At 37.5% G+C, this 23,933-nt stretch overlaps 3 protein-coding genes across 5 annotated transcripts; 2 read left to right on the forward strand and 1 right to left on the reverse strand.

Annotated features, from left to right (window-relative positions):
- Nucleotides 1-59: 59 nt before the first annotated feature.
- LOC135141241 (ethylmalonyl-CoA decarboxylase-like) lies at nt 60-2,294 on the forward strand. Of its 2 annotated transcripts, XM_064072156.1 has the most exons (5): nt 78-151; nt 1,034-1,157; nt 1,215-1,377; nt 1,423-1,777; nt 1,849-2,294. In XM_064072156.1, the coding sequence occupies exons 3-5, from the start codon at nt 1,227-1,229 to the stop codon at nt 2,186-2,188; spliced, it is 846 nt and encodes a 281-aa protein (XP_063928226.1). In that variant the 5' UTR covers nt 78-151; nt 1,034-1,157; nt 1,215-1,226; the 3' UTR covers nt 2,189-2,294. The 2 variants fall into 2 exon arrangements, with proteins under 2 accessions (XP_063928225.1, XP_063928226.1); XM_064072155.1 differs by lacking the exon at nt 1,034-1,157 and having other exon boundaries at nt 60-151.
- On the reverse strand, nt 2,289-23,933 carry LOC135141237 (uncharacterized). 2 transcript variants are annotated; one of them, XM_064072150.1, is made up of 4 exons: nt 23,625-23,933; nt 3,724-4,583; nt 3,182-3,422; nt 2,289-2,541 (listed from the first exon to the last, which is right to left on the reverse strand). In XM_064072150.1, the coding sequence occupies exons 1-4, from the start codon at nt 23,797-23,799 to the stop codon at nt 2,393-2,395; spliced, it is 1,425 nt and encodes a 474-aa protein (XP_063928220.1). In that variant the 5' UTR covers nt 23,800-23,933; the 3' UTR covers nt 2,289-2,392. The 2 variants fall into 2 exon arrangements, with proteins under 2 accessions (XP_063928220.1, XP_063928221.1); XM_064072151.1 differs by lacking the exon at nt 23,625-23,933 and adding an exon at nt 4,761-4,890.
- Nucleotides 13,582-16,151, forward strand: LOC135141651 (uncharacterized). Its single transcript, XM_064072935.1, has 6 exons — nt 13,582-13,780; nt 13,871-13,939; nt 13,988-14,127; nt 14,179-14,295; nt 14,345-14,534; nt 16,069-16,151. Exons 1-6 carry the CDS (start codon nt 13,582-13,584, stop codon nt 16,149-16,151), a joined length of 798 nt encoding a protein of 265 aa, XP_063929005.1.

The following is a 23,933-nucleotide window of genomic DNA, read 5'->3' on the forward strand; positions in this document are numbered from 1 at the left end:
TAAATATTCACTGTCATTTTTGCAACAATGTCAATTGTAATTATTTTTTATAAGTATTAAACGTACATAACTTTGACGCAGAACGGTGTTATCGCTATAAGTGGTCGTGCAGGTTCTATTTCTGTAATAAAAGTATTTACAGTGAGAAATCGTAAGTAAATTTAATATAAAGGACACTTATTTTGTGCACGTAAGGTGAAATTTTTAACGTAAACTTTTTATGTACTTACGTTAAAATAGTGACAGATATAGTACTATTATTTAATAATGCGCATAACGCTTATCTTAAGTTTACACTATTCGGCTGCTTTAGAAAGCTAAAAATATTCCACTGATTTCGTGATAATTTGAATTTTAAATTATTTAAGAGAAATATTTGCAATTAAAATCGGCATCGTTGACAAATCATGCTGTTCGTTAAACATGCCATAAATAATAAGAAAATTACTTTGAAAGTTTCCTAATTTGGTTAACCCCCCAATATATAAAAAACATTGTACACCGGCCTCTGATACATGTGTTTGGTATTTGCGTCATCCATGAACTCTTATCCATAATTACTATAAAAACAGCATTGTATTACCATTTAAAGTGATATCGACATTTTTATGAATAGCCGGAGATTTTTTTCAATTAATTCTCAGGCACTGACATTTATTCCAAAGCCACACTCATGTCAGTTTTATTTTAAATCATATTACAAATTTAATTATATGATCCAAGAGTTTTATTTAAACTTACATTGGTAAAAATTTGGACACACCAACTACGTTATACAGCGGTAAAGTTTTATATTTAAAACATGATCTACCTATCTCTCTCTTTCGCATACTAATAAACGATCGTTACAAAGTATAGTCATTTCTCTTTCGACTTAAATATGTTATTTCTTTATAACGGATGACCTACATAATGCTTAAATACATAAAAGTAAGTTAGCTTAAACGTTCATACAGATTTCTGGGAAACAAATTTTTTTGTTATCATTTCCTGCTCTAAAATCGTTGTTCTAGATTTTTTTTATTAATTTAAGTTTAAAAGTCAAACCGAAAAAGTAGACGTTATTCCGTGATAGTGTAGACAGCCACAACATTCTGAGTTACGTCGTCTGGAAATTCTGGAATGCTTGAATCAGATATCCAGTTGCTGTATATAAGGTTGCCTATACATAAATTTGTCCCATTCAATTTGTATAGTTGCAATTCTCATTTTAGCAAACCTCGACAATGTCGACCGATGCCCAGCTGAACTTTGACGAGATCGAGACTTACTTGCAACAATTTGACGGGGGCGACATCGTCCTTTCCAAAAAACACTTCAATAAAGGCCTTGCTATAATCTACTTTAACAACCCCGGCAAGAAAAATGCAATTAGCGGTAACTACCATTTTTCTCGCTACCATTTTTCACACTTTCCCGTAGGAAAAATGATGGTGCAACTCCGCCAGTGCATTCTCCAGCTCGAGCAATGGAAGGAAGGCAAAGCGGTCCTTCTATGCGGACTCGGCGGAAATTTCTGTTCCGGGGGAGACCTCCAGTTCGCGAAGGCTTCTGGTACCCAAACTGAAGCTCTACATATGAGCAGCTGGATGCAAGACACTCTAAACCGCTTACACAACCTACCAATGTTCAGCGTGTGTTTAATCCAAGGCCCTACGTTGGGAGGTGGGGCGGAAATCACCACGTTTTGCGATTTTATAGTAGCCTCTGACGATGTCAAATACGGCTTCGTGCAAGGAAAAATGGGAATTATTACCGCGTGGGGAGGATCTACGCGGTGAGTGGTCGTTGCGGCTCACGTGACTCCCGCCTACTTGAATTTTTGTAAATAAAGAGGTGTGCTTTCAGGCTTGTTCAAAAAATTGGACCAAAGAAGGCTCTGAATCTGTTACTGACGTCCCAGATTCTGACAGCTCAAGGCTGCGTCGAAAATGGCGTCGCGGATCATGTTGTTCCTGCTCAGGACGCCTTGACTAAGACGTTGGAGTGGATAGAGGTGCGACTACAACACCATCATCGGATTGTTCGTTCGTTTAAGAATGTTGTGAACACCGCGACGACAGACACGCTAGAGAATTCCTTGAATTACGAAAAAGCCTTATTTTCTCTAACTTGGGGTGGCGACCTTAACCGAGAGGCTTTAGCGAAGAATATTAAGCACGTGAATCCGAATAACTCAAAAATGTAGACACGTTGTAGTAGATTTGTTTTAGTAGTTTTCTTACCTCGGTGACTCGTGAAGTTATGTACGATGTGATAGATGTTTCCTGTAGAATAAAACACACAAGTCTTTAGATGTTTTATTAGCAGTATCAAAATCATTAGGATAATATACATTAAACGCTTATACTAGAATAGTCTTTGGAATACATTTTATTTTTGAAAAAATCGCTTAAGCAACTCTTTCACGTGGTTTTTTGGCGACGCGACGTCCTATATGCAGTAAGACTTGGCCTTGACGGATTTGCTTGAATACGTTAATAGCTTCTTGATGGGAAGCTCCATGAAGGGGTTTACTATTGACAGCCAGAATTTCATCACCTGAAAAACGATAAACTGCATTAAAACTCAAGGTCGTAACTTTCGAGTCTACGCCGGTGTATTGTCACCTTAACGAAGCTTCAAAGTGAATATTTAACCCGCTGATGCGCTTTTAATAAGGTAATTAGAAGCTACTTTAAATAATAAAACGGAGGTTCTGTGGGTGCTTATAATGCACATAAAAATTCCAAATCGTTACGTGCGGATCTCTACAATTATCATCAAGACACTGCATCAGTATTCGATTTAAACAAGCGATTGAATTTGCATAAATGTAAGATAAGTTATGCAAAATATGGGCACGAAAGGGAAAATTAACTTGTATTATTTTGGACGTTTTTCGCTTCTTGCTCAAAGGAAGGCGACGTGAAATCGAGGCCGCACGACTCGGGACGTTAATCGTAAATTTCAACCACACACCGCGTTCTGGTACTACTATTCCGAAATTAGGACATTCATAGGTACACTCATCATCGGCGATCCGATGAACAAAAACAATGGTCGTTACACTCATGTTAGTGTGTTAATTCGCGATCCGCTAGGCCAACACCGATTGTCACTTATTCTATTCATTTACAAATGGGGGCAAACGACGAAAAAACTATCAACATGCGAAAACTGTAAAAAATGTAGTACCAACCTTCTTTCAAAGTTCCGCTGTCTGCTGCCTGACCGTTAGGGAAAATAGTTTTCACGTAAATGCCCATGCTGCCCTTTGGAGAATCTCTTCCTCCTACGATACTGAAACCCAAAGCTTTATAGCCTTGCCCTTTTTGGAAAACGACCTGTCGAATGGTGAAAGTACTACCACCCCCGCGTGGTAAAGTGCAGAATTTGCTTTCTTCTTCTTCCTCGATTTCTTCTAGTTCTTCAATCCAGTCCTGATAGGAAATCGGTGATAATTACAAAAAGTTAAGTGCGAAAAGTAGTACTTTGGTTAATCATGTGGCTGTTTACTATTTACTCAAAGTATATATTTTTTTGCATGGGATTTGAATAGTGAGATTGTGTTTGTTTTGAGTGCGGACCTGAACGAAATTTTTTACTAAAGAAACTAGAAATCGGGCTTCGAACCCGACCCGCAAAGCGGGGTGTTTTAGGTCACGTGCGAGACGCCGACGTTCCTTTCGTGTCTTTACGTCTAGTTGCGTCTGTTGTGTAATGGAGCTATTAGATACGTACCTGTTTATGTTCGCTACTCATCCGTTCACATTCACCATTCTGGCTAACTTCCGGCCTTTGTTTAGTACTCATAAGTTCATAATGGCTTTTAGAGGTAACTACTTTGGAATTAAAATTTTTGTTGTCTGTTTCGCTTTTAACAGGTTTCGTTTGGTATTTATTCTTATTAGGCGAGTGCGATCTCGCTCTCTCGAAGTGCTTGTGGTTGAGTTTCGTCTTCGGAATTTTAATATTTACATTTTCTAGCTTAATTAAATTCTTCGCCTTGCTGTTATCTTGGTTATTTTTGTGTAAAATGCTCCCGACCACCGACCACCTCCGCGTTGTGGCGGTGTCGTCGAGGTCGTAGTCCGGGGGCGGCTCGTAGGGCAGCGAGTCGTACCCTTGCTCGCTGTCGTAGCCGTAGTCACGCGCGCTCACCACCGAGTTCACGCTGTTCCTCTGACGCGACCTCGCCCTCCTGCGGCTCTCCCCATCGATCAGGGGCAGCGAGGTGGAGCCGGCATCCGGAGAAACTGGCGAGGGCACGTAGAACGTGGGCTGCGGCTGCGGCGGCGGCGGCTGCTGCTCGTGAGTGGGACTGTGGAAGAACTCCTGCACCGACAAGGCCCTGCGCTTCCTCAGCCCCACGTGGATGCGACTCAGCTTCGCGCGCAGAACATCCTGCACGCTGCTTTTCTTCGCGCCGGGCAGCCGCAGCGACGAGGTGGCGTGTGGGGTGCTGACTAGAATTCGAGGACTAGGAGTATTCAGGAGGGAGTCCCGGGACGCCTCGGGGCTGCTCTGAGTGCTGATGCCCCGCAGGGAGGCGCAGCAGTTACGTAACCGCCTCCATTTCTGCGAGATGCTGCCGTTCAGATCTGCAACAACAAAAACAATACACAATAACAATAATAAAAATAACAATGTATTGACTGAGAGTACAGACGTACAAATACACAGGCAACAAAATAGGAGAAGTGACGAAAAAAGTGAGTATGAGCGGGGCAAGAGCGGGCCCTTGTGGGGCGTAATTGAGAAAACACACATAGGCGCACCTTTTTCTGCCTTGTTGGGAGCTGTGAATTGGTTGCACATTTTGACGTGGGTCACACTAGCTCGGCGACGACGGTAGTACTGATAGGTTTCATTAAGTCCGCAGAAGATGGTAGTCAACAACTACGTCATCTTTTGCGGTTAATTGCTTAATATCACCACCGCCTTATTAGACTGACGTTTCATAGTTTATAGCAGGGGAAATGGTGGTTTTTGCATGTGTACGCTGAGTATTGTACAGACATCAACGATGCGGATGTAATTAAAAAACAACGATAAAGCGGAATAATGCATTCATCATATAATAAACAAGAAAATAGTTCAACAACCGCAATTGAGATATGAATCGCTACCAAACATAGGAGTATGATTAGCTCGTAAATGAATAAAAAGCTCCGTAGGGTTAAGCCGTCTCGTGCTTTTAATTCAAACATAAAACAGATGTCACTCGGTCTGACATTTTCCTCTAATCTAATAAGATTAGATATATTTTACGGCGGCATTATTTCATTGTAGAAAGTGTCGTCGCGTCAGAAATAAAACTGTATTTTCCGTTCACAGACTTTTTAATAATTTTAATATAATAGTGCCTATTTTAGTTCACCATTCCAACACGAGTTTATCTCGTGCAAAACAATCACATCATCTTCTCAGGTGCATAAAATTATAGACAATTAAGTTTGCGAGGCTGTGACTCCTTCAACGATCTAATGATATGTAACAGAAACCTGATCTCGGGAGAGTTACACTTTTCGACTTGACTCGGGAGGCTGATTTAGAAATATCGTTCGTGAAATGTCACGTTCTGGGAAGACGCCCCTGCGAATACTAGGTTTCCAATCATTTTTTACGTCGACTTGCCACAAAAGTGCAGATTTAACTATGTCGAGGATAAAGTTAATATTTTGGACGGCTAGAAATTATGCAGATAACCACACATAATTGCCAAATTTGAAGCCCATGCTTTCGTTCTTCAATGCTTTCTTTATCTTTTACCTTGGGTAAAGTCGAACGCGGCCAATTATACATACAGAAGTTGATTTCTATTATTCTGTTGCAGTACTAATACTAATTTATCGACACGGCTGTCAATAATTATTACATTTCGATGGAAACGTGACGTCGATTGTACAGTTATTGGCGATTAATTGGTAGCACGTTGGTCGCGAAAAAATGCCTATACTCGACACAATACATGTAGGTATGGCTTTGTTAGATGCTGACAAAATATGTAAATGAGTTATTTATAATTTATACAGTTACAGAAACGTATACAGCGCTGCAAAACAATATAAACCCACTCCTACAATTTTACCAGAAAGGATAAGGTCAGTCTGTGTCAATGCAATGTTGTTATTATGTTTATGATTTTTTTATTATTGCATTTTAACACGGTACAGTATAATAAATAACTTTTGTTATCTTTATACACACGAGTGTACTTACGATGTCCGTAAATCAAGTCGGCGTTGCAAAATTTTGAAAGCGCACGTCGGTTGTCAAATCAGACTAAAAAACTTGTCAATCACTCACCAAAATCGGGGAAATCATTGAAAATCGCTTTGGAGCACATAAATAACACCACATTCGCGTTGCTGACTATTTGTCGAAATACGCAGGAAGACTCACGGATACGCCTGTTGAGCGTGAACAGTAACTCAGGACCGTACTAAGACAATTGTAGTCGCATACGACCGACACTCAATTAAAATACTTATCAGCTTTGAAAAAAAAAACACACTAAAATGTTGAGTTTTAAATGACACTAATAGAAGTCCATTAGTGTGCCGACGTGCTAAAAAACATTTTTGCAACTGTTATAGGAGTTACGGAACTTGAAAAACCTTGAAGAAAGGAAATGGATCTGTCACTGACCCTACACATTACAGTGGCGCAAATAGAGAAATAAACACGATCAAACTGGTTTGGATGATCCTTAACTGATCATTGATCACGGGCCAAAGTTGATTTTCGAACAGTGTTAAATCTACAAAGACAAGTAGAGACTTCCCGTATAATTAGGAATCCAGTTTAGGAATTCATTACTCATCATCGTGTAAATAAAAATTAGAGTTCTTACGTAAGTACACAAAAACTGGTCACAAATTGGTCAAAATTTTGTAAACAGACATCTGTTTACAATTTAGACATCGGATAGCATCTGAAAGTTGATACGTCGTGACACCGAATATGATTAATTAACTTATGAATGGTGCAACGACAAGTTCATTAGATTTTTTTGCGATTTTTGAGGCACTCATGGTCACTCGACCCCCCACATAAACACTTATGGGCATACACAGGAAGCAAGGTGAGCGGTCAGACGCTCGGATAAATTATTATTCGATTCGAAAAAATGATTAAGGCGGAACATGCGGGCGGAGGAATCAATTATCAAACAGAAGAAACTGATTAGGGACTTTTATGACAGTTGGCACTACCGCACGCTATTTAAATTCCACACACATTTTATAACAAATAACAGCAGAAGAAGAAATAAAGTTATCAAGCAGAATTTACGACATTACCAAATTTGGAATGACATGTTTTGATTCTTCTGCTGATATGGCGACGATGTTGAGGACATTACAACATAAATATGACGACGGCGAGGTGTTATTTTTAATGAATATGTAATAATTTTCGCTTATCATCGACATTAAAATCCCAGATCCGAATCAAAGTTTTAATCTTGTTGACACGGAAAATACTGAATGTATCGAAGTTCCGGCGCCATATTTTTTAACCCAGTAATACATTATGGTGACGTCATAACCGGCTGCTTAATTAACTCACAAAGAATTTCCCATATAGTCACCGACTGAAAAGGTAGAAGAATGCCAAAGATTTATTTCAATGTTAACAAATTGGTGTAATATATAACCGTGTAACAAGTGCGAATAAGATTACGCGGACAAAACAATAGCAGCCCACAACAATGAAGACCGGTTCACACAATAACGCAGGATCTATTAATGACATTAATTGTCTACGCCATTGTAGGGTTCGACGGGAAAAACAAAACTGAAGAACATTGTTTAAAATGACCACGGTGTAACTTCCGCGTCGTACTTCCGGAGAGGTAAAAACGATGGCTTCCGAAAACTGCAGCCAATACTGATAAGCTCCCAGATAACGGCGGCATTGACTGCACATTCGTGACAAAAGGGGAATACTGAGGATTCCCTCAAACCGGAACGACAAGTGCGCAGTTTACCTCGCCGACACAAAACAATATCGCATCCGTCCGAGTCTTGAATTTCTCGCATTCGAAAGCACGTATGAAGAAAATCATTTGGTCCCAGGAGGACCGATTTCCGCCGCATAAAGTAAATTGGTTCTAAAATGTGTGTCGAAATTAGTCCGGTGCGATGAAGTTATCGCTACGTGATCCCCCCGAGTCCGAATTTGAAACGCATTAGGGATGGGCAGATTCGGTCATCACTACGAACGGATCGTTCATCGTTCGGTCCCTACGAAGACCCGGTCGTCAAATGTCGTTCATTTCGTTCATTTCGTTCATTTCGTTCATTTCGTTCACTTCGTTCACCGTTCACTTCGTTCTTAATCATTCAAGGCTCAGGGATCTATTGATGAATCATTCGGTCTTTCGGCTCTTCGGTCAATGGTCTTAGTTTCCCTTTTGCTTGAATCCGATCACTTTATAGGGAAGGTCATGCTCAGAATTATCGCATAGGCATTCGAAAAAAAAACCCCGGCCCATTGCTGTCTTTTTTTTTCGAATACTGCATTGTGTGATACGTCAAATTAAATCGTTTGAAATATACTATGATCTGATTCGAAAAATTAATGATTTAACGTCTATTTGGTTTTGTCTACATTTAATTTTTTTTAATACCTCTCATTTTTTTAGAGATTCATGTAACGATTTTTTTCTGAATTCTGTGATGTAAAAATAATAATTTAATATTTAAAAAAAGTAACTTGAATTTGTGGACGCAAATATTTGTGTTAATAAATACATCAATAGCACTTTTCACACAAAAATTAAATTCGTTGTTATCACAGCTTCCAAGCAACTTTTGGGTAAAAAAAATAATTTATTGGATCTTTCGAATCATTCGGTCGTCGCCCTTACGATGAACAATGTAGGAGCAGATTTGTTTTTTTTGTTTTATACCTTTTCCTTACGTTCTAATGTGATGAAGCCGTGAATAGTCACGTTCATTGACTATATTATACATTGTACCTTTTTACGTGGCCATAGGGATTTTTTTTATTAATGATCATTACAATAGTAATAATAATTCTTTATTTACATTTATTTTTTTAGTTTCTAATGTTCAGACGTTTATGAACATTGTATATTAGTTATCGTCATAAATTGTCATTTTCGTTCCCGGTTTCTAATTTAAATTCATACTACTGGAATTAATCTGTCGGGAAAATTTATGTTCTTAGTTAATTCCATAAATAGCATAGCATGTGCTCCTAGTATTGGATACAGAACATAGAACTGTGCTGGAGCCATGATTCAAAGATCCAACGGAACCAAGATCCAGTCGAGACAATGTGAACGGTGAACGAGTGAACGAGTGAACGAAATGAACGAAAGAACGACTAGTTTGCGTTGGGAACGATTTCGGTCACTCGTTCATTCGAACGACCCGTTCAATTTGATTCGTTCGTTCGCGAACGACACATCTCTAAAACGCATGTAGGTTTCGTCTTGGTGGAGCAGCCCTGACCCCAAGACGAGAAACTTCCCGTTTGGGTCTGAGTGATCGATTTTTGCAAAAAAATGTGTGGGAAGTTCCATTAGCGATTAAAGGTTGGTTCGTTTTTAAAGTAATAATTTGCGAAATTGGCAACCCTGAAAGTGACGGAGACGCACCAGACCTTGAAAATAGAAGCGGTGTTGTGTGGCAGAAATGTAGGAAAGTTGCTGATTTGCCCATTTGCCGCCTCTTCTTCGAATGACATTAAGAGAAACCAGTGCGTAATTACGAAGCTAATTTATATATTACACCTTAATATTTTAATTAACCATTTTCAATGGGTAGTGAGTCATAAATTGTAATATTAGTCACTCAACTATTTAAGCTTTTATTGATACATTGCAGCTATAATGAATTCAACTTCGTTACAAATTATGTAATAAAAGGTTTATAGAGGTGATGTTCACATCGTTTTGAGCGGCCATATTTTAAGAAATAAACCTCGAAAATTAGATCCTTAATAACGCTTAGCTGCCTCGTCATCCAGCGCCGGTAGGTGACAGTTTTATCGGATGATAGAGCTGCCTCCGGCCAATTGGCTTTTAGGAAATGGAGAGCTATTTTTACAAACACGACCCACAAACTCAACCGAACTTAACAAAAAATTCGGGAAATGGAAAATCGCACACAGCGCTTGTGGGCTAACGAACGCAAGACCATAATTCCACAAAAAGTGATTTCCGCAATTAAATGAACACCACTCACACGCGTGCTTACAACCTATCACACAAAATTTACTCACGGGGAAGGGTGTTGGCACATTTTTACATCCGCCCGAGTCCAGAGAAACCAGTACTGTTTATGGTTTCGTTTCTTTGAAAACTTCGATGATTAATTGGCGATGCTCAAAAACGGCGCCATTTCGAATGAGTAAGTGAATAAAAGTCGCGAATACTTGAAATTGTGATCACCATCTGATACGGATGCCTGACCAGTGTCGTTAATAATATGGAGAACATTCCTGCGGTTAATCACAAGTGCTGATTACCTGGAAACATCAACCCGAAGGAGAATTTACGATTTGGAGTAATAAAAGTTAATTTGCGCACCGGAAAAAAGACAAGTTAATTAAAAATTTGGCAGTTTCTTTCTAGGAAGCGGATGCTCGCACAGAAGTAGGAAAATTGCTGAGAGTGCGGATCTTCCAAATTAAAAGTTCGTAAGTAAGTGGATCCATAAAGCATGATTTGATTGGTATTGAATTGGGTTCAGAGACAGTAACGATCTTTTAATTGGCAGTTTTAAATTTTATGATGACAGTAGCGCTGGCGAACGAGCTTATTCAGCTAGACGTCGAACGGTTCCAAAAATTCATAAAATTGCTAAATTATGTCACGACGTGCGGGAACTGATGCGGAACGTGTGATAATCGAGATTGGGTAATAAATACTACGGGGTTCCTGAGGCGAAGTGCACCTGAGATATATTCCGGACGAATATTGGACAAATCTAAGTACAAAATCCTGTTGACGCAGCCTTGGCGATCAATGGTTTCATGACAAGAGACATTTATAATAATTTCAGTTGTTGGCGATAGCATTTCTCATCAGGGATGTTTCTGTGACGTCAAGCCGAACATGTGGCAGCAATTCCAACGGACGCATTTGTTTGCAGAAAAAGAAATGATGATAAATACCGACAAAAAATATTACACCTAATAAAAAAACTTCGGGCTCTAGAAACGTGACTAGATGCCAAATGTAACAAAGCTGTTAAGGATTTTCGTCCTAGACGGCACATTTATCTCGTTTATTGATCAAAGACAAAAGTAATTTTAGAAGACATTTTGGAAATCGAATTGTCTTCGTCTAATTGAGTTGTTCAAGTGATGACTGTGGCTAGTTTTGGAATAAAGGCTCGATTGCACGGTCAACGCGAACTGCAAGTACGTGTAACCTGCTCTTTACATTTACCCAACAATTAATAATTGACAGAATCGCCAGATAACACAGCTCTTATTTGACATTTAGGCGTCTGTTGAGTAATAACAGCGCCACTTCACCAATATTAAGTGCAAATATTACGTAGCGCATTGCAAATCGTGTTATTAATCGAAATTAGATTGAATGTTTATCGCGAGCATCGCCTCACTGACATTTAAGCAACATCAATTAAAACTAATTGCAAATTAATTATGGATGGTAAAAAAGGCACCTGGGAGGAGTGCAAATAGGCATGGCATAATTAGACTTGATTAGCATAGCATAATTCACACTTATTTACCTCGCAATAATTTACACAATCGTGGAATATTTAGAAACCAGTTACATCATGTGCGGCCGTATATAAGCGATTTTTGCTGAGGGTGTACTTTTTAAGAATAGCGAATGATGACACAACGTATACCGGAAACTCGGTCTCCTTGATTCACTTACTTCCCATTTAAGCCACCGGTTTATTTAACTTATTGCGAAGAGCCGCCCACTTTGAGAAATATTTCAATAAATAAACAGTTTTGTTTATGGCAGGCAGTACCGACCTCTTTAGCTCCCGTAACTCTCTGCGTTGCGAAAGCCCATTTCTTTCAACTAAAGCGGCTCGTAGGACCATAAAAAGCGCATAAATAGCTTCACCGTCAAAAGAGCCCTCATCGCCATTTTATTATGACAGTAGAATGACAGATTGTGTTATTTAGGCTTCGACAATAGGCTGTTTTTGAAACGGCCTTGGAGAAGATATCACTTTTCGTTACAGCAGCAATTAACTCACGAACAAGAGGATTTCTCGAAATAACTTGTTTACACGCTCTTGTCATCTTCAGCTTCAATCATTTTATTGACACAGTCATTTCCATACTTCGACTTGATAAATATTAAATTTGGGTAATAGAGGGTGACGGGAATGCGCTGAGATGATGTAAATAGCCAACAAAGAAATCCATAAATAGATTCACTGATGCATCTGCATTTTAAGACTATCAAGTAATGTAGACCAGGGGTGGACTTGACTAATTTTAAACTGCAAACGGTGCCAGAGATATTATCATCATATCTTCCGCGAAAACGACAAAAAAATTGCCATATTGGAAGCTCCAACAACTTGTGCTTTTGCCAGTGATGAGATTAGTCAATATCCAAGTTTGGTTTCACTGTTTACATAAATCATTTTATTCTACTAAGCTAAATGGGGTATACACTATACACTGTGAAACGGTTGATTCGACTATTTTGAATTTCTCGCGTTAATTAAAGCTTTTGTACTTTGACACAAAGCACACAACGTTCTTTTGTGGGGTTGTGTGACTTAAGTTCACTGAATTATCTTTATGGTGATCTCAAGACAAAGATAATAAAAAAAATAAAGAGAGCGTGAGGGGCTTCATGCAGAATTTGATTTAATCAAAAACGAAACAAGAGTGATTCTTCGGGTTCCTATATGTGTTTTTAACAAAAATTGAGTAACAATTAGACTTGAGCACAAAGTTGAAGATCTAGAAGCCGAAGACCATACAACAAAAAAAGGGACTGAGAGAGGCTACATGAAGAACTTAGTTTAAATCAAAACCCCACGAAAAGTGTTCAAAAGAGCAAGCAACTTTCTTCGGATTTCTGTACAAACGTTTTTTGAAAATCTTACCTAGGTCTTTAGATTTGGACCAACAAACTTTGGATTTGAAGACACAACTGCACGTCATTGAACAGGAACTAAACATCTTAAGGAACAAAATCCAGACTCTTGAGACCGATGATAAGCGAAAAGAAGAAACTCCAGCTCCTTCGCGATACCAAGAATCTAAAGTCTGACAAATCTATGGACAAATACATCGACCAGATTGCTTCGTTAGAGGTGGAAATCGGAGAAAAAAATAACGAAATTAAAAAACTTGAGGAAAAATTAGAAAACGCGGCCAAAAATGAGGGGCTACAGAGTTTGAAAGTAAGAATGGTCTATTGTATTTTGATAAATTTTTAACGAAATTTACTAGGATGGCAAATATAAACGGTTTGTTGACAGAACACCTAAAAACATATCGCACTTAACCTCCAAAGACCAACTAAAAACGATGGTGAACGATTTCGAAAGTGAACTAGGTAAAAATTGTAGTATAGGTTTCGTTTAATAGAAAATCAAAATTTCGGGAAAAATGATTGTAACTATAAAAACTCGCGAGATCGAGCAAATTAAATTGGAGGAAGAAATGAAGACCTTATTTCGCCAGAGTAAAATTAACAACGCCATGAAAGAACTAGATGAGATGAATAAGAAATTCCAAGAAATGAAGACTGAACTAACGGGAGAAAGAGAGAAGCTTAATCAAGAAAAGGTGAAATACGACGAACTAAGTAAATCCTACACGAAAACTAAAGAAACTTTAACAAAATCAACCCAACAGAAAAAGAAACTCAAAGACCAAATCGAAAAATCGTGAGAAGAGCAAAAGAAGATTAAAGAAGAAAAAGATCACTTAGATGAAGAAATCACTAAGTTGAAAACTCAACTAAGTAGATAAGTGTATGGCAAAAATTGACTTAATAATGTTCTATTTTTAGAAACTGCAACCTATAAACAGGACGAATTATCCTTGCAGAGTCAAAAAACAGAAGCATTAAAACTGGATCTAGAGAATAAAAAGAAAGAATTTAAAACCTTAAAGAAAGAACCGGATAGTAAAACCAAGTTCATAGATGAGGTCCGTCTGCTTATAAGTAAAAAACAAATAATTCACACTGAATTCTTTTAGTTAAATGAAAAATCAAACAAAGTTGCTGCGTTAGAAAAGACGATCAACGACATCGAAGAAAAGTTGAAGAAAGCAGAAAAACAAGGAAAGGATAAAATTAAAGAACTTGAAGCTAAAGTAACCACCAAAACATGTTTTTAACCTGTAACATAACACAATATTTCAGATTGTAGAAGAAAAAAGTCGAAGCAAATCCAAAGAAGGAAAACAATCAACATTAACAACTAAGGAAACGAAGAAAAGAAAAAATATAATACACAAACTGATGAACTCAACAATAAAACCCAACTACAATCGAAAGCAAGAAAAAACTTATAGAGCGCTTAGTAATCTCAAATTCGAATTCATAATCTCACGTAAAAATATATTTGCAGGAAGAAAATTTGAAACAAGAAAGAGAGTCTAAGTTTCTAAAGCTAATCCAAAAGTGGTAGAACTAGAAGTAAAGAAATCAGTAAACTGAAAGACGAACTTAGCAAAAGCAAAGCTAATTTGGCTGACATTGAATCTAAACTAGAATCGTCACAGCAAAATCAGAAAACCTTACAAAATGCAGCAAAATTTATTCTTTATCCCCTCTCAAAAAACTATTGACATCATCTCAAAATTTTGCCGAACAAATCCTATCCACAATGTGCCAAAATAAGTTTTACCTTAGCAACTACTAGCTCCGCGCATCCGCTCTTTATTTTCTCAGAGGGCATGGCATTTGCCAAAATCAGTCTTATCTGAGCAAGTACTAGCCCCGCCCACCCACCCGCTATATTCTCTGAGGATATGGCATTTGCCAAAATCAGTCTTATCTGAGCAAGTACTAGCTCCGCCCACCCGCCCCTGTTTTCTCAGGGGATATGTCATTTGCCAAAATAAGACTTACCTTATGAATGCAATGATAAATCACAAGTAAAAACCCATCATGTTTTACACATTTCCGGTAGATTTAGGAATTTAACTCGTTACAATGGAAATTTGCAATTAAAGACCTTTAAATTTCACAAGTTTTTACAAGATTAATAGGGGCAAAATCAGTTTTATCTTAGCAAGTACTAACCCCACCCACCCACCCACCTCCTAGTTTCTCCGAGGATATGTCATTTGCCAAAATCAGTCTTATCCGAGCAAGTACTAGCCCTGCCCACCCGCCTTTCATTTCCTCAGAGGGTAGTACATGCTAGTACTTGCTAAGGTAAGTCTCATTTTGGCAAATGACATTCTCTGAAAAAACAGAGGGCGGGTGGGTGGGGCTAGTACTTGCTCAGATAAGACTGATTTTGGCAAATGACATATCCTGTGAGAAAACAGGAGGCGGGTGGGTGGGACTAGTACTAGGTAAGATAAGACTGGTTTTGGCAAATGGCATATCCTCTAATAAAGTAAAGGGTGGGTGAGCAGGGCTTGTACTTCGTAAAATACCACTGATTTTGGCAAATGACATATCCCCTGAGAAAATAAGGGGCGGGTGGGCGGTCCTAGTACTTGTTAAGATAAAACTGATTTTGCCCCTATTAATCTTGTAAAAACTTGTGAAATTTAAAGATGTTAAATCGCAAATTTCCATCGTAACGAGTTAAATTCCTAAATCCACTCGAAATGTGCAAAACACGATGAGTTTTTACTTATGATTTATCATTGCATTCATATTTTTTAGACTTGCTTAAACAAATTGGGGGAATACAACACTATTATTTTTGGTATTATAGTATACCAATCCAAGGTGTCCTTGCAAAAATCCAGTTAGGCGGACATAAACTAGAAGACAAATTGAAGAAAGCACAAACGGACTCAAGTTAAATCTTGAGAAGAAAGCAGGGGAACTACAAATTAAGCTACAGGCACGGCCATATATAACAGGTCTGCGAACTCCGAGTTTAAAATGGTCTTTTTTCAAAGAGATCCCAGAAGGCCACGGGAGCTTAAAGTTCCTAGCGCCGTCTACTGGATACTATGATGAAACTGTCCACAATTATGAATGAAATTTGCGTAAAAATGTCCTTGAATGCAAGTTGTCACAAATGTCAGTTTTATAGGTTAGGTTTTGTGACATCTTTTTGAAAGATGAAGGGAAATATACGTCAAATGTCATGTCAAACGTCAGTCGATAGTGCAAATAGTACAATTAACTACCACATGGTGGCGGTCATCTTAAGCTCCCACAACCTACTACGATACCAGTTTTTAAGCGCCCGTTTTATGAAAATTTATGAATGGAGTTGAAACACCTTACTTATACCACCGTGGCTACAGGTACTAACACCTTTAGCACGTAAACACTTCAAACGAAAAATTTCAAAGCGACAAGAAAAAATCGAAGTAAAAAACTGGAACTGAATGTTGAAGTTGCAACAAAACGACTAGTCGAAATAAAGCAATTCCAAGAAACCGTCGTCAGTAATAAGTCGAACGTTTTAATCATACTTTTACTAATTACAGTTTCTGGAATTCGAACATAACCTCAAAACGAAGTAATAAAAATGTAAAGATTTAACCGCAAAACACGAAATACTGGAAGATGAACCGTAGTTACGAAACTAGAATACCAAAGAAAAAAGATCAATAAAGTGGCAGACAAAAAAACGCAAAGATGACGATAAGAAACCGAAATTATCAAATATTAATTTAAATAATAATATTAATCTTGAAAATAAAACGTCGACCGCAACAATAATCGTACAACAGTCTTGACCGGGGCGGATGTACGTTCATTTTTATGAAAGAGCATACTTTCGATATCAACGGGTTCAGTGCTACTGCTTATCCAAGTGTCTTTTCTCTCCGAGAACATTGTAATTATATTTGTAACGACCTTGACTCGGGCGGATGTATTTTAATTTCATTGCGGAGCAGTATTTTCGATATCGGCGGCCTGTCCCCTGTCCCCGACTGTTTACTCAAATAATTTTATTTCTCCCCTCTGCGTTCCGCTATCACCGTTATCATGTTTACACCGATTTGTTCGTCACCGAGAGCATGCAGAGGCATTTATTTATCTTCTCTGCATGCAAGTCGATTAGCACTCACGGCATGAATCATTACTCTTGTATCGGCTTTTGAAAAAAAGGTCTTTTACCCGAACCAAACGTAGACAAATGGTAAATTTAGCCGAGTTAGCGAGTTATTTATTGATAGTAATAAAGCAGGGTAGAACTGTGACGAGGGTTCGCAGGTATACGGCGAAGGGAAGGGAAAATTACGACGCAAAAGTACCTTGTTGCAATGGAATTTTCGTGAATCAGAAATGAAGTATTACATCAAAGAAGGAGGAAACGCGAATTCTAGTTTATTGGCTGTTTGTTTCAAACACTTCAAAGAGTCCGCTCAAAGGAAATTTTTTCAATCAAAAACAGGAAAGTGGAAGCGGAGAAAGATGGGATTGCTTTTCATTTACCATAAAATATACAATGTTCGAGGTTTTGTGGGTCGGGAACTAGAATGGATCACGTATCAAAGTTACGGCGATTATCCGATTAGCGCTAATAAACTGACTTAATTAATAGTGCAAAATCCAATTAAAAAAGACCGAAATTTTATTATGTTGACATAATTTCCAGCATAAATTAAGTTCCAGAAGCGAAACAAGTTCTAATTTACTAAATGAATTTTAATTTGGCGCGGTTTAACACGATCTAATTATTGTTACACAAGTGCACAAATTTGACGAAAATGTCTTCTTGCCTAAAACATCGTTTAAAAACTGCACAAAACGCTTACATTTAAATTCTATTTTGGTTAATTAACCTCACGTAGGCGCCTCATTATACAGATCGTATCACTTAACCAAAATCGTGAACCGTGGAACTTCACAAAATTTCTCAAATTTTTAAAATCGTGTCTATTCTTGAACACGAAAAGTCAATCACACACACGGAATCCAAAATTTATAGCGAACTGCTTGCTCTGTAAACACGCCATAAACACAAAATTAGATCAGAAAATATTGTCCAACTTTATACTCTCTCAACACATGTAAATATTTCACTACCAACTTTCCATAATTATCAACCATTAATAGACTTTAATGACTCTTAAGTAACCCATCGCTTTTAAAATCCATTGTTTTCCTACACAAACAACCCTCCTCTCTCGATCACCCTCGAGCCTTCTCAGCCCGAACTGAACCAAATAAAACCAATCAATTTAATGGATTTACAAAACAGAATTGCCGAACCTTACAAAATTGGCTCCACTGTTTTAGCGATGCGCTTTTCGGAGCTTTTCATTCTGACAAAAACAACACACTGGGGGCGATTTAATAAAAAGCCGCATGTGGGCCCTTGCGCAAATTTAATTAAAAGTATGTTGTATTTACGCTCCTCTACCTACGCCGCAGACACACAATTCTTCCCGGTTTTCATTCGAAACCACGTAAAAAACAGCACAAAAATCACGGCCTTAAAATTACTAAGCAGCCACGTCGAAAATACCCTAAATTCTAATACAAAAAACTATCTCAGTAAAGGCACATCAGACACCATATCACCGTAGATGTTAAATTTACGTTAAAACCACGTACCTGATGATATTTATCACATCGTTTCCACGTTGATTTTACATCACTGGGAGAATTTTTTCAAAAACGACAAATCTGCGTCCTGCAGCAACGTCAAATTGGCACGCATCACACAATAAAGAAAACACAACACATCTTTGAGTAATCTTTAAAACTGTTTTTACATGCTAGTGGTGCTTTATTATGTTTCTATGTACTTTTTCTTGTTTCAATAGACTAAAACGTCAAGGACGGTGATTTTAAAGTGTATACGCTGTTATTTCCAGTCTAACATTTGCCAAATAAATATGGTTCCGCTGAATGACTCCGATTATGTGAGCCAACGAAATATTTGCCGCATTGTGTAAATAACTACGTAATTGTTCTATATTATCATCCACATATTAAAAAACGCGCATTAGTGGAAATATTTGTACCATGGTCAACTTTAATACGATATGAGCAAGTATGTCTTGCATAATATGTTAATATCTGCGTCTAGCGACTCAAATTACTCTTTCCATTATTTCAGACTGAAAAAAAAGCGAAATGGGGACTTTATCGATCAAATGTTGGTAGCCCTCCTCCAACTTTCATAAAACTCCAACTTATTTTCCTACATGAATACAAATGTCTGTTATAATAAACAAAAAAGACAAGAGGAAGAGATTGGGTTGTAAAGTGGAGCCCCGAAAAAGTCTCAATAAAAAAAAGTTCAGAGAACATTCAGCAGAGCGATTTTAGAACGAAATGCTAATGTAACAGTAATTGCCAACATGTTTGGAACTTTGACCTTACAATCAATCAAATCCGTTTCTCTCACAAACTGGTAATTAATAGCCGAAAATTGAAAGAGCCGTTTCCTCGAAAAAAAATTGTATCGACAACGGCGTACTCTACACTAAAAACTAAGTACGATGCGTAGCCATCAAATGTCAACTACTTCCCATACGCTACCATACCCCATTTCGCAATTCAACCACAAACCATTTCCAATCTCAACTCTGACCTTTTTATCCGTTTTAATTGTTCCACAATGAGTAATTTTCTTTGTTACATGCATCGAAATGTCTAGTACAGATTTCGTTCAATTCCACTGAAACGATCAAAGGATCTTTATACAAACGGGTAAAACCCAACAGCATCGATCCCCTCACCGCCACAAAAAAACAATTGTTCGTTTTTGATAAATTATTTTGTTAATTTGGCACGAGCGAAAAAACTTGGACCTTGTTTAGTGCCCTGAGGGGCTGCGACATAAAGCACGCGCTAGTTTTTACTGCGTCTATTTTAAACAAAATGTGAAGTTAAATTTTATCGTGATTATTACATACAACGACATTAATTTGTTTTGCACTCTTGCGCTACATTCTTATCAGTTTTATGTTCGTGACAATTATTGTGATGTGATTTAATGATGTACTGCTACATGGACGACGGGTCATAAATAACAAATAACAAATAGCGAGATTTCAGATATCTGATCATTGGAATAGAGAATGTTGTACGTGTTTTGGTTAAAAATGGCGCGCACTGTGACCCCTCTAAGAAGTGGCGCGGAATTTGAACTTAGCACTCCTGTTGGTTAAACTTGAATCAGATCGCCACGTGATTCTATACACGCAAATACGTCGCACCACCATTACTGCGTCCTTTCAATATCACTTTAATAAAGTAATAAACAGCAATTTGATTTACTATTTCTAATTTGCAGTAAACCCGATTTAATTAAAAACTTGTAGCTGTTTTTTATGAGCTACCGCGATGGAACGGTTTCGCTGGACACATCCTGTATAAACAGTTACCTCGCGGATATTTATTAATATGTGTATATTTTTTAATCTGCTACCTACGAGGTGCAGTTGCTGATGGATATCAGGATAAGGCATATATATTACACCTACTCATCAACATTCGCAATAAAATGAGATTTATCAAAGGCAACAGAGACAGAGGCGTGCAATTTCAGAACTCAGACAAACAAAAATAAATAAAAAATTGAGAAACAAACACATTAACACACTGGACTTAATTCGTTTGTTGTGTCGTTTAACGGAATTAATACTGAAATGAGAACTGTTCGAAAAATGGAGTTTTTGTGTGGGCTGTTAAAGTTCTCGTAAATTTGAGAGTACTAATTTTAATTGCAACCATTAAATCACAAGTTGAACTGTTGAAATTGAATCTTCAATTAAACGAATTAGAGCTTTAAAGACATAAACTGGATAAATTATTATTGTTTACTGGAAAGGGGTGAAATGTTTATGTCAAGACACGAAACAACAAACGGCTCACACACGGCGTGATTGTCCTCGAACGTCAATAGCTGTCATAAACCAGTGTTTCCAAACTTTTCTCTCTCGGGACATTTTCCTGACGTTGGATAAAATATAGCCGAAACGTGGATTAATCTACAACGTGCATAACTGTCACCGTTGTCACTCAAATTACTCCCAGGTTATGTGCACTTACTTAAATAGATCATAAATAATACCTGTTATTTTGTTATGGACGTATTGGTAACATAAATGTCGCGAACGTAATTTATGCAACTTGAGTGGCATTAACGTTTATAATTTATTATAACAGAATCAATATCCTCATAATTCGATCAGTGTCGTCCTTACTGGCGACCTTGAGTGGCACAAAATGGCGGCTGTTTTATCAGTTTGAGAATCACTGGTATACTCGTCAACCGAGAATCCATTTGCTTGAGAGAAACGCATTTAGTAAAAGCGTTTTCCACGTATCTTTCAATCAAATTTCTATCTTTTATTAAAAAAATCCTAAATTAGTTACAAAGCAAGCAAATGGAACCATTTTAATGGTAATGTGTGCACAGCATCAAAAGTAAAAGTTAATAGACGAACTTCGGATTTCAAATATGGCGGCACTCCGTTAACCACGATTCTCAAACAGTGGGAACCGAAGTGAGACACGACTGTCCCAAATTGCCGAAATTTCGATTTTGAGAAGAAATTTGCGACGTAACGGTATCCCGGATTTCGTACAATAAGTGTTTAGGTCAGGTCAGGATTCGATAGGATTCGAGAAGAACCAGAAAAATAGCGGTGCGAAATGCTAAATTACAAGCTGAGGTCGCACATCCTACATTAAAAAACACAAAGAGTAAGACACGCAAAGTCGTGGTGAATTTTGTGAACTGGTGTTTATCCTCGTTCTCAGTTTAAATTGCGAAGCAAAAAGAGAGGAATTTGAGCGGTTTTAGCAAATAGAAAAATTTCAGAGGATGCCTGAATGAATGAATCATTCATTGAAGAGAAACTATTGTTTCGTCGTACTCGACTGATTAATTGATTACATTTACATAAGCGGTGTCGAAAATAATGTGCGAAGACGAATGGTGCGTTGTCCATAAATTGTGAATTGATGTTTATTACAGTTTTATTTTTCACGGTGGTAAAGTATAATTAAAAAAACTTATTCTTATTGGTTAAGGTCTGTGAGCCGCCACGGACGTGTCAATACTTGTGATTTATTATCCATTATCCTAAAAGTGGAATTTATACGGTTTTCAACATTCTTTATAGCCTATAAATAATTTCGAAGAGTTTGGCGCTACAGGTCTTATCATTGTTGATTTAGTATCGAGAGTTTTTGAAATGAGCTCGTTTTATTACTTATGAATATTTAAAACCAACAACACATTAAGTCAATAGCACCCCACCTTAAAATTTATGGAAAGAAATTGCCATTTTTCTGAAGAGTGTGCATCAAAAAATTTCAACTAATAATTTCGATTTGCTACGTAAATGATAAAGCGAGGACTATCCCATTCAAATTATTTGCTTAGTCGTGAACTAATATTTTTATCTACAAGCTACTAAAATAGAATCAGGAAAATATCAACTTCCAATTTCAGAGAAACGTGCCGCTTCCATAAAATAAATGTAAATAAACTGAGTAAAATTTGATTAAATCAGTCGAAATACGCAGTTTATTAAAACTGAATCACTTAACTCCTGGGGAATTTTTTTATTATGAGTGAGATTTGTTCTCGCCCCAGTAATTTCTCTGGCGCATTTAACAAAATAATAATGAGAAGATTACAACTGAGCACCAAAAATACATTGACGTTGGAAAAAACAAACATGCAAATATTCACCGATACTATCATCAACAAATGACATTCTGATTAAAAGTCAAGGTATTTTAAAATACAGGCAAGGTTTTGTAACTTTGCTAACAAATGTAGAGTTACAATTAGAAATATCATTAAAGATTTAAGCGTTTGATGTTTGTATGATATTCAAAATATCGCGAAAACTTTCAGTTTATCAAACGACAAATATCATCACATCGTACGTCATTAAATATGATTTATACATTTATGTTTCAACATTCAAGCCAAAAGTTGTTATGATCCGCTACAACGTTGCTTTTATCGTTTTTTTTTTTTTTTTAAGTGCAGTCGATAGACCTTTTTCGGCCAATTAGATGCAGTTGCAACATATCATCACTTTTTTACGAAAACGCCGATCGCTAATTTATTTTCCTTGAACTTTAGTTTTTTTGATGCATTAGGATCATTTTGAATTTCAGACATACCACTAATTGGTGTAAAAATATCGCTGATTTGGTATGATATTTGTTTTTGTCCACATGTTGACAAACAAAATTTCTACTTTTGTTTAGTAATATTAACGCATTGGTCACATACCATACCATAACACGAGTTTAATTACAACATTTCGGTGAAATAACGTTTGTTATGAAATGAACATATTATAATATCAACCAAACAGTTTGTAGAATTTATATGCAAACAATATCGTTTGATATATTCTTGTAATAGGCGACAAATCTTGGAATTTATAAATAATGATATTATTGTCGTTTATATTTTAATGTTAAATATTTAGTTTGAATAAAACAATACAAATAATATAATAATGATAACAGTATGACAAAAAAGAACTGAAAGTGTTAAAACGCTTACCTTTGTTGAATGACTTTTCGGCTGCATCGTGCTCCTGTTTGAGTAAGCAACTATCGTCCAAATTCTGACTTGGGGATGTGCCGGTGATCATCGACGAAACGTTATCGGAGTCGGTCACACCCTCGGCACTGAGCATCGTGTGTGCAGATTCTGAATGTCGGAAAAGTACCATCATAAAGAGAAGAACTCGGATTCAGGTGTAACGAATTAGCGCACTTGGAGGACCCGACACAACGAGCATCCGCATCGTGACTTAACTCGCCGGCACGACGGCTCGTCGGCCAATGCGCACATGCTCCCACAATTGCA

The sequence above is a fragment of the Zophobas morio genome, unplaced genomic scaffold (assembly GCF_036711695.1).
Source record: "Zophobas morio isolate AGI-343-1 ecotype UQ-CSIRO unplaced genomic scaffold, CSIRO_AGI_Zmor_V1 ptg000044l, whole genome shotgun sequence".
NCBI lineage: Eukaryota > Metazoa > Arthropoda > Insecta > Coleoptera > Tenebrionidae > Zophobas > Zophobas morio.